The sequence below is a fragment of the Topomyia yanbarensis genome, chromosome 1 (assembly GCF_030247195.1).
Source record: "Topomyia yanbarensis strain Yona2022 chromosome 1, ASM3024719v1, whole genome shotgun sequence".
NCBI lineage: Eukaryota > Metazoa > Arthropoda > Insecta > Diptera > Culicidae > Topomyia > Topomyia yanbarensis.
In genome coordinates, this window is record NC_080670.1 from 48,820,756 (window position 1) to 48,832,826 (window position 12,071).

General features: G+C 42.5%; 1 protein-coding gene across 1 annotated transcript; it reads left to right on the forward strand.

Annotated features, from left to right (window-relative positions):
- The first annotated feature begins 5,093 nt into the window (after positions 1-5,093).
- On the forward strand, positions 5,094-7,232 carry LOC131695343 (odorant receptor 49b-like). Its single transcript, XM_058983808.1, has 6 exons — positions 5,094-5,611; positions 5,673-5,924; positions 5,988-6,087; positions 6,144-6,245; positions 6,892-7,047; positions 7,103-7,232. Exons 1-6 carry the CDS (start codon positions 5,094-5,096, stop codon positions 7,160-7,162), a joined length of 1,188 nt encoding a protein of 395 aa, XP_058839791.1. The 3' UTR covers positions 7,163-7,232.
- The last annotated feature ends 4,839 nt before the right edge of the window (positions 7,233-12,071 follow it).

The window sequence follows — 12,071 nt, forward strand, 5'->3', positions numbered from 1 at the left end:
GAGTTTGTAGGAGGCGGTGAAATTTTGATTGAAAATACCGAAGCCAGTGGATCCTTCGAGGTTTGATCCGTCAGTATAAAACATCTTAGAACAGTCGACTTCTCGGAATTTATTATAAAAAATGTTTGGAACCACTTGTGGGCGTATGTGGTCCGGAATTCCACTAATCTCGTTTTTCATGGATGTGTCGAAGAAAACAGTAGATTCAGAAGTATTTATTAAATGCACACGGTTGGGATTGTAAGAAGAAGGGTTAATATTCTGCGCCATGTAGTCAAAGTACAGGGACATGAAACGGGTCTGAGAATTGAGCTCAACAAGCCTTTCGAAATTTTCAATCACGACCGGGTTCAAGATATCGCATCGAATGAGCAATCGATATGAGAGTTCCCAAAATCGATTTTTCAACGGGAGAACGCCCGACAGCACTTCGAGACTCATCGTATGGGTCGACTGCATGCACCCTAAGGCGATACGCAAACAACGATACTGAATTCTTTCGAGTTTGATGAAATGTATGTTCGCGGCCGAGCGAAAGCAGAAGCATCCGTATTCCATTACCGACAGTATCGTTGTTTGATACAACCTAATTAGGTCTCCTGGGTGGGCACACCACCACGTTCCGGTTATTGTACGAAGAAAGTTGATCCTTTGTTGGCATTTCTGTTTCAGATACCGAATATGGCATCCCCAAGTACCTTTCGAGTCGAACCAGACCCCTAGATATTTTACTGTGAAGACCTGAGCGATAGTTTGACCCATTAATAGAAGCTGTAGTTGTGCTGGTTCACGCTTCCTTGAAAATACAACTAGCTCAGTTTTCTCCGTGGAGAATTCGATACCCAGCTTAATAGCCCAAGCAGACAAATTGTCCAGGGTATTCTGTAATGGTCCTTGTAGATCGACAGCTTTGGGTCCCGTAACAGACACCACGCCATCGTCTGCAAGTTGCCTTAACGTGCAGGAATTGTCAAGACATTCATCAATGTCGTTGACATAGAAATTGTATAAAAGGGGGCTTAGACATGAGCCCTGGGGAAGGCCCATGTAGCTAAATCGTGATGTCGATAAGTCACCATGCGAAAAATGCATGTGCTTTTCCGACAACAAGTTTAGTAAAAAGTTGTTTAAAGTCGCTGAAAGACCATGCTGGTGCAGCTTCTCTGAAAGAATGTTGATCGAAACTGAATCAAAAGCCCCCTTAATATCTAGGAACACTGATGCCATCTGCTCTTTGCTAGCATAGGCCATTTGAATTTCAGTTGAGAGCAACGCAAGACAATCGTTCGTCCCTTTGCCTTTGCGAAAGCCAAATTGTGTATCTGACAGTAAGCCATTTGCTTCGACCCAATTGTCGAGGCGAAACAAGATCATTTTCTCGAACAACTTCCGGATACAGGATAGCATTGCGATCGGACGGTACGAATTGTGGTCGGAGGCTGGTTTTCCTGGTTTTTGGATGGCGATGACCTTCACTTGTCTCCAATCGAGTGGGACAATGTTAGCCTCGAGAAACTTATTAAATAAGTTCAACAAGCGTCTCTTGGCAGAGTCAGGCAGATTCTTCAACAAGTTGAATTTGATTCTGTCTGGCCCCGGAGCTTTATTGTTACACGACAAGAGAGCAAGTGAGAACTCCACCATCGAAAAAGGTGTTACGTTCGCGCTATCGTGAGGAGACGCGGCGCGGTAAATCTTCTGTGCCGGGGCGGAATCCGGACAAACCTTCTTGGCGAAATCGAATATCCAACGGTTTGAATATTCCACGCTCTCATTAGTACTGTTTCGGTTTCGCAAACGCCGGGCCGTGCCCCAAAGAGTGCTCATCGATGTTTCTCTCGTTAATCCGTCAACGAACCGGCGCCAGTAACTACGTTTCTTGGCTTTCATCAAACTCTTCATTCGCGTTTCTAACGTCGCATATTGTCGATAGCTAGCGGGTAACCCGTCGTCCCGGAAGGTCTTATACGCGGCGGCCTTCTCCGCGTACACGTCTGAGCACTCTTTGTCCCACCACGGATTAGGAGAGCGTTTTTGTATGTTCGCGCCGGGTACTGGCTTAGTCTGAGCTTGATTCGCGCTGTCGAGAATCAAGCCAGCCAAAAAGCTGTACTCTTCCTCCGGAGGAAGTTCTTGGGTAGATTCGATGTTGTCGGATATCGCGGCAGCATAGCTCTTCCAATCGATATTTCGTGTGAGGTCATACGAAATATTGATTGATTTCAATGGCCTTGAACCGTTATTGATTGAGACTACAATCGGCAGATGGTCGCTGCCGTGGGGATCAGGAATTACCTTCCACGTGCAATTTAACCGCAGCGATGTTGAGCAAAGGGACAAGTCTAAGGCGCTCGGGCGCGCTGGAGGAGCAGGAATCCGTGTCATTTCACCCGTATTTAAAATTGTCAAATTGAAGTTATCGCAAAGATCCTGAATTAAGGAAGACCGGTTATCATCATAAAGGCAACCCCATGCTGTACCGTGAGAGTTAAAGTCTCCTAAAACTAGTCGCGGTGCTGGCAGGGATTCTAAGATGTCTTGTAGCCGTCGGTGCCCAACCGCGGTGTTGGGGGGAATATATATGGAAGCTATGCAAAGGCTTTTGCCTTTGGTTGTTACTTGACAAGCGACAACTTCAATACCTGTTATCGAGGGAAGGTTAATTCTGTAGAAGGAATAGCACTTTTTGATCCCCAAAAGCACTCCTCCATAGGGGGTGTCTCGATCCAGGCGAATAATATTAAAGTCGTGGAAGTTGAGATCTATGTCGGAAGTTAACCAAGTTTCACATAATGCAAATGCATCGCAGCTCAAATTATTTATTAAAATTTTGAAGGAATCGATTTTCGGGATGATACTTCTGCAATTCCACTGTAGAACAGTGATCAAATCCGTGACCTCGTTCGATGAGTTAGCCATTGAAGGATACAATCGCTGAGAGGAGGGGCCATTTAGCAGTCAACTGCTTCAAAAATGTTCTCACTGTAGGGAGAAAAGCTAACATAAGACTTTTAATAGGATCAGTAATATTGAAAGTTTTTATTATCCAGTCCACTATGTCCGAGAGTTTTATAATTCCAGTGCTGTGATTACTCTCGAACTGAAACAAAGGAACACTTGGGATTTTTGATGTTCCTGGAAGTGCTGGGAACTCCTTCTCTGAGCTTAATCCTCCGAGACCAGGAGCTAATTGCTTCGGTTTGGTTGCAACACTTCCAATAGATGTGACTTTCGGAGCCCCCTCAAGGGACACCTTCTGGCCTTTACAAGGAACTTTACGAGAGGAAATGTTCCTCCTCTTCCTATAAATTCTAGGCACCCTAGTAGATGTTCCCTCTTGTGGGTTACCAGCCTCGCCCTCGTCAGGAGGCAAGTGAGTATAGATGTTTGCTGAGGATGGTGGCGTAGCATTCTTTAACATTTCTGCGAAAGAATGTTTGGATCGTCCCGCAAGGGAACGTTTCAGTTTATCCCCGCGTAGTTTGTACGCGGGACATGCCGAGATATCATGCAGATTCTCCGCACAGTAAGGACACTTTTCGGCTTGCCTACTGCACGAATCATCTAGATGATTCTCCCCGCATTTTCCACAGCGGGCCTTGTTGCTACAATGGGTGGCTGTGTGACCCAGTTGTTTACACTTTGTGCAATTCATGACCCGCGGCACAAACAGACGCACAGGCAGACGAACCTTGTGCAAGAGGACGAAATTTGGCAAAGCGGTACCAGCGAAGGTCACCCGATAAGAGTTTGATTGGGGGTACGTTTTTGAACCATCCCCCGCAACTACTACTGAGTGCAAACGTTTGCACTCAAGTATTTTAACTGGCTGAAGTAAGCGGTCTCTGAATCGGCCAACCCCGTACTTCAGCAGATCCTCGCACGTCAAACTCTCATCGGTTACGACGCCTTCGGATTGTACTCTTACAGCCGGAATATACACGTTATAATCCCGCGTAAAGTGCTCACAGCAAGCAATATCGTTTGCCTGCTTTGAGTTGGCTAGCAACACCCTTATCTTGTCCGAGCGGACCTTTGAAATTTCGGTCACAGCCGAGAACCGTTCCGTCAGGTCTCTTGAAATCTGAAGAAGATTCAGTGATTTAGTCTTGGGCCGAAAGAAGACCACAAATGGACCAGTTGAGAGTTCTGGATAGCATTTGGGCCGGGGGGGAGCCTTAGAAGTTGAACCCGATTCAACTTCCATTTGACCATCCGGAGAGGGAACCATAGAAAACGTCAACGCACGGGGTCAGCGCCCGCGCAGACGGAAGAAAGCAATAAATGTGTTACAAAAGACAAAAACCACTTAGCTTTAAACTGGTGTCCAACGACGAACCGATCCAGCTTATACAGCTGGCTATTGTTTAATCCTCACACGCGAACAAAAGACTGAGGACCGAACCGAACTGGCAAAATAACCTTGAATGCGGATTAAAACTATTCTTTATCACCTCACACAGCACTACGGACTAGAAAAAACAACCTCTGTCTCGATGGAGAGCTCGAAAACGAATGAGTTGTGGATATTATTAGAAACAAACATACACCTCAATAAATAAGTAAATTGAGATGAATATAGGGGATGAAATAGATAATATATAATTTTCGCAATGTCATTCAACAAGTAGGCGTTAATGACTAACAAGAAACCAACAAAGGATTCATTTGGTCTGATGATTGATTGATTACAGTCAACGTACATAATGACCTTATGTTTGCACAGTTCAAGTAACCGATTGCTAATTGGAAATAGCATGATAGGTGTTCCGCTAATTGATTAAAGGCGCTCAAACCACCCTTATATTAACTGAAATACAAAATATGCATCTCGATACTTTATCCTAACAAGACAGAAAAATATTTTAAGAACCCCATTAATACTGTCATTACTGAATAATTATAGGAATGGGATACGCCCATTTGCAAGTTGGAAAGAAATCGAATGCCAACTAACTGATAAGATCTGTATCACTTGTTGTACACAGTAAACTGCACCAGAAATCATCAAATCCAGGGACACATGTTGCACTTTCTAGACATTTCAGGACGTTCGATTGGTCTGTTCACTTGAGTTTTCCTTTCTATGCACGATGCTGGTCGGACGGAAACAACCCTTTCGGATGATGAGTTCCACTGTTCAACTGTGCAAATTTGCTGGACTCTGGGATGAGAAGAATCAACGAAAAGCACCCTGGCAAGCCGTGTTTATAGCATTCAGTCTGATTTTCTGGTACATCCTACCAAGTGTGGCGTTCATTATTCGAAACGAGAAAAATATAACATTTCAGCTAAAACCGATCTTGGAGCTATTTGCCATGAACGTTTTTACCGTACGGCTTCTGGTTCATTTGCTGTACCGGGAGACGCTTCAACTGTGCTATCACGAAATGCAGCACGTGTTCTCCGACTTCGAGGATAACCCAGATGAAGACGTAAGAAGTATCTTAAAACATTTGCTGAAATCGGCAGATTGGCTCACAAAATATTACACTTGCGGTGTAATGCTTCAAGCCTCAATATACGGCTGGGTACCGGCAATTCTAACCATTATTAGGTACATGATCAGCGCTGATCCTCCCGAGCTACCGTCGACCGTACTGGAAGCGGAGTAAGTACTGTAATCGCTACTTTTGTGGACTTTACTATTAATACGTTCTCATCTTCATCAGTTTCATATTTTTCGATCATAAGTCGAATTTCTGGATGTGGCTACCGTCAATGATCACATCGCTGATTGTTCAGTACATGATGCTCACCGCTATGTCCGCAAACGAGTGCCTCTTGTGGAACCTTCTGCATCACGTGTCCTGTGCATTTAAGATCATCGGAATGGAGATATCTAAACTGAATCAGTGGAAGGATCCCGTTCAGTGGCGAAGAAAATTTGCCGTTATTGTAGAAAACCACGAAGTTTGCTACAGGTAAGAATTGAGCAGCTGGAAATCTCGGTTACGGATTCCTCCGACATATGTGTCCCTTTGCAGGAGTGTTCGCCATCTAGAAAATGCACTGCGTCCGGTGATGGCGATACTGTATTGTTCCTGTGTTCTACAGACCTGCTATATCATGTTCGTCGTCAGTATGGTATGTTCCATTTTTATGTGATTGTATCCTGACTGTTATCGAACGGTTTCTTACAGGTTAAGGATTACATCCTGATCGGATCGATGGTTTTTGTATTGAACTACACCATATTCATGATCTTTTCGTTTTCAATGCTGGGAACGGAGTTGATGGATGCGGTAAGAATGGGTTTTTGTTGTTATGCTCAAGTTTTGATTGCCATTCTGGTTCTTCTATAAATATTGATTTACGTTATCTACACACAGAAAAAAAATGTTGGTAAAAATAAGAGTTTTTCAAAAGCAAAAAAGAACCAACGCATACTATTGGTTTGAAAATAAAACTTTAATTTTGATTACTATTAGGCAATCTATGAGACATTTCTGATCAGCTGATTATTACTTCTGACGTAACTCGGGTGGGTCCGACAAAATCGCCAATTCGATCCAACATCAAACGAATCGAGCTAACGAAGTATGGTCGTCGGACGGGTTTTTCTGTTCGCGGGAGTAAACTTTTCGACAAACCCCTCGCTGAATTGTCAAACAAACGTCGTGATGGATTGCCTAATTCTTCATAAGCTTTTAAAAGGAAAACTTTTATTTTGATTATTATTCTTGATTAATTTAAAAGTTTTACTGTCAACCTGATAGTAGGCGTTGGTTGTTTTTGCCAAGAGCGGAACACTCTTACTTTTACCAATATTTTTTTCTGTGTGTATGGTCGATATAGAAGATCGACAGAATTATTCGCGAGTCATTTCAACAAAACCAAATAAATCGGAGCTCCAAAAAGACAATAAAAAGAAAGATTTTCCTACCGTAGAGCGCCTCCGTTTCGAATGCCATCTACAACACGTGCTGGTACGAACGGTCGGACGTGGAAAGGCGTTCCTTACTGTTCATGCAAATGAGATCCCAGAGGGAGGCTACCATCAGCGCGGCGAAATTTTTCTACATTACCCGAGGAACATTCGCAGGGGTTGGTATAATGGATTGCATGTCAAACATTTTTAATTGGCATTCTTGATTTTCAGGCTATGAAATCAGCTTTCTCATACTTTACGATAATGCAACAATTCTACGGAGAAAACTAATTGGCTTTCGCAGCTTATTTTATATTCTACCGTGACGAAGATGATTGTCGCACGACCACAGTAATCAATATTAGAAGCATGCAATAGGAAGAATTAGATTGCACAATAAATGTCACTTATATTTCTGAAGGCACCATGCAACCGGACTAACTCATCATTTGAAGTACGTTTCCCTTTGGTTCGATATCAATCATAATGGGCAATAACCATGTTTTTTAATTCCGAAAATGTAGGTATACAAAGTTTTTTTTTTATTTAATTCGTTTATTTGACACGGCTCATAGCGGTAGCTTAACGGAGCCGTGGATCTTTTATACGTTTACAATACATGTAAAAATAAAAATACAAACAAGAATTAATTAATTGGATCTCGTGCGCGCAACTTTTTATTGCGAGCGGAGACCTTTTTTCGCGAGGTCTGCTGGCAAACAGCGTCAGGGGGGTCATTCAATTCTCTCTTGTTTTTCACGTCCCGGTCGAAGCTGGCTTGGTGTCCGGGATCAGATGTTCTCCCTTGTTTCTTGCACTTATTGTTGACCAGTGTAAATCCGTCGTCATTGTTACTGCATTCGTTGCCGATGTTGCTTACAGTTGCTTTTGGGGTGCTTGATGATTCGTTTGCGGTTGTCATTATGGTCTGAACAGCTGCCACAAAATTGGCCACCGTTTGTGGTTCAGGCATTCGTATTGAAAACTCTGTTTTAGGTTGGTTTGCCGTAGATGAGTTGGCAATCGGTTGAGATGCATTTTCCTCTGCATCTTCCGCGCAAGGTTGTCCATGATGAGCTGTCTGATTACAATACTTGCACGTAGGCGTTTGCCCCTCATGGGTGCATAGCGTAGTTTGCATAATTGTAGTTCCGTGAGTATTGAGTTTTATTGCCAAGTAGGAGGGTATAGGCCTTTCAACCCGCATCCTCACTACAAAAACGCCGTTGGGAGTACCCGGGAAGAAGTTTCTCCAAGTATCAGGTGTAACGGATTCTACTTCTCCGTATTGCGACATGCATTTTGCAATTGGCTCAGGAGGGGTACGAGGTGATAGGTCATATAACCTTACATCAATATAATCATTCTCAATGTATACGGGAATCTTAATTCCAACGTTGTCACTTTCAACCACGTGTTTTAAGTTGTTCTTCAAAACGAAACGCTCGGCTTGTGCTAACGTGTTGAATGATATTAACACTACATTGCGAAGATGATGATACCGAAGGTACAAGACTTCCGCAAGCCTAAGTTGCATTTTTACCTTCAGAAGGTATTCCACTTCACTAAAACTCGGTCGTTTTAAACAAAATTTAAAGTCAACGACCGCAGCGTTGGGTCGGAGTAGCGCTTTTTCGTCAACTTTACTCATGATGACAAGAATAATCCGATATTTCCTTTGTTCTCGAGACAATGCACACTAGATCGAGAGGCCTGTTGTTCACTTGGCTCGATTGTACGTCTGACTGCGGCAGAAGTAGAAAGTAGACGTATACAAAGTTTTGAAACGGATCATTATACTGATCGTGATCCTTCGAAACATATTACTATATGTAGCGTGAGATTTTACAGCTTTATACACCCCGCACCCTTACGCGGGGGCCTCGGACTCATCAGTAAAGTTCTGTGCTTGCGAGACATCATGGACGACTAGGTGTTCGCTTGTGAACACTATTTCATTATGAAATTAACGTCTTCCTGGTGCTCAATTCGGTCTGCCAGTCTACTTTCTAGTTCTGCCGTAGTCAGACGTACAATCGAGCCAAGTGAACAACAGGCCTCTCGATCTAGTGTGCACTGCCTCGAGAACAAAGGAAATATCGGATTATTCTTGTCATCATGAGTAAAGTTGATGAAAAAGCTCTACTCCGACCCAACGCTGCGGTCGTTGACTTTAAATTTTGTTTTAAACGACCGAGTTTTAGTGAAGTGGAATACCTTCCGAAGGCAAAAATGCAACTTAGGCTTGCGGAAGTCTTGTACCTTCGGTATCATCATCTTCGCAATGTAGTGTTAATATCATTCAACACGTTAGCACAATCCGAGAGTTTCGTTTTGAAGAACTACTTAAAACACGTGGTTGAAAGTGACAACGTTGGAATTAAGATTCCCGTATACATTGAGAATGATTATATAGATGTAAGGTTGTATGACCTATCACCTCCTGAGCCAATTGCATGTCGCAATACGGAGAAGTAGAATCCGTTAAACCTGATACTTGGAGAAACTTCTTCCCGGGTACTCCTAATGGCGTTTTTGTAGTGAGGATGCGGGTTGAAAGGCCTATACCCTCCTACTTGGCAATAAAACTCAATGCTCACGGAACTACAATTATGCAAACTACGCTATGCACCCATGAGGGGCAAACTCCTACGTGCAAGTATTGTAATCAGACAGCTCATCATGGACAACCTTGCGCGGTAGATGCAGAGGAAAAGGCATCTCAACCGATTGCCAACTCATCTACGGCAAACCAACCTAAAACAGAGTTTTCAATACCAATGCCTGAACCACAAACGGTGGCCAAATTTGTGGCAGCTGTTCAGACCATAATGACAACCGCAAAAGAATCATTCAGCACCCCAAAAGCAACTGTAAGCAACATCGGCAACGAATGCAGTAACAATGACGACGGATTTACACTGATCAACAATAAGTGCAAGAAACAAGGGAGAACATCTGATCCCGGACACCAAGCCAGCTTCGACCGGGACGTGAAAAACAAGAGAGAATTAAATGACCCCCCCTGACGCTGTTTGCCAACAGACCTCGCGAAAAAAGGTCTCCGCTCGCAATAAAAAGTTGCGCGCACGAGATCCAATTAATTAATTCTTGTTTGTATTTTTATTTTTACATGTATTGTAAACGTATAAAAGATCCACGGCTCCGTTAAGCTACCGCTATGAGCCGTGTCAAATAAACGAATTAAAAAAAATCGGTCTGCCAGATACTGACGAAAGCTTTACTTACTATTAGTATTGTGTCAATTCAAAAAGGCAAACCAGAAATTAACGAAAATTCGTTCTTTCCAAGAACATTTTAGTTTTTGTAGCAACTTGTATTTGTTAATTTTAAAATAAATAGATTCAGTGCACTCTTTTATATTGAAAAGTTTAGTTTTAAGCCAATTAATTCCATACAGTTGTGTGTGCAAACAAATCTTTTCGAACATTTTTAAGACATTACCAAAATGCAATTGAGTCATAATATTTTCAAAATTTTAAACTCATCCTGACTGGAGTCAATTGACAGTATCCTCTCAAATCCGCAAAACTTATGTATATTTCTTAAAACTTTAATTTGAAATGGGTTGAGTGTAGTATGAAATACATTTGAAATCCACATTATTCACAATCCATTATTCGAATAAGTGATTTTTGCACCTTGCCCACAAATTTGACATATAGCGCTAATTTAGTGGTTTGAAACATAATGATTGCCGGGTTGGTTTCTATTGTTCCAATCAAATCCCAAATGCTTGAAACGATGCCACTATCGCCAGGCGGACGTGATTGATAGCAGGTTGGCGAATATTAGATAATACTTCGATGACCGCGATCAGGCTTCAATTTGGTTAATCAAAAGACTACCATAACAAAACCTGTCGAAAAAGACAGGTTTGACGCTTCTGCGTAGCGAACCGGTTCTGTTTCGCATCGTATAAAATACGTACCAATTAAAAAGCATCAATAGTTCATTAGCATACATATGGGTCTAGGCCAACGAAACCTCTATACATAAAGTTTATGATAATGTTGAAGAATGATGCTCGATACGAATAACAGAGGCATGTTTTCAGAACAACTTCCTCAACAAAAGCTATAGTTATCAAATACAGGGTTCGGAAATTGAACTGGTTTCAAATTTTAATCCCCATTGTAATATTATTCACAATATTCAATTAGGTTAACATGAATCACTTCTTGGTTTACTTCGATCCATTCCACCTTATCTTAACCCATTCATGCCCATGTTGTTTGTGGACAACAACGTTTTTAAACAGCTATAACTTTTGATTAAGGCACAATTTGCTCACAAAAACAAGTAAGGCCTTTCATTTGAGTATTAATAGTTTCAAGGACCAGCTCTAAAAGCGAAGGTATTGCAATTAGTCTGATTGGATTCCGATGGAGCAGTGCTGCCAGGAACAGTTTACGTTGACGACGGAAAATATATTTTTCATATATCTTCGTTATGTTGGAATATTACTGAAAATTGATAAAACTTATCAATTTAGACTGTCTTTGGCTACATTTTCCACGCCATTGGACTATTCTAAATAGTCTAGGAGAATTGTATTGAGCATTGGAAGGTAAAAATTGAGCAGCTTCTAGCACTACGAGGGAAGCACCTATCTTTATGAAAAAAGGCTTTTCGTGTTTCTTGACTCCATCGTTTTCAAGGAAAAAATACTTTTGAAACCCTACATACACGAGAAAAAAGTTGGGCAATGATCTGTTTATTCGAGAAAATGAGCACAGCCTAATCATTTTATCTCATGCAAGTTCTGCCGAAACCGAGCCAACCAGGCAGGAACCAAAATCGGTCTGGTAATTCCGGTAGAGCAACCCGTCCGGTTCGCTGGTTCCCTGACAATCTAGTAGTGTCTCGTCTCGGTCTACGCAGTCTAGTCGTCGACGGTGAATCTAGTTTACGCCGACGCGAAAGAAGTTCTCCCGATATCGGTTTCTCTTTGATTTTCGCTATATTTCTTGCGGGCCAACCGGTGGGGTTAGCAGTGGTCGGTCAGGCTATTCCGGGTGGAGCGTGGCGTTCGATTTGCTGGCTCTCCTACGACCCATACCCAGTGCTCTTTCGCAGTCTATTGGACTAGTCCCCGGCGGTAGATCTAGCCTACTCCGACGGAGAGTTTCCCAACGGCGATTGTTCTTCCGAAACGGTTGCTTGCTGTTCATCACAC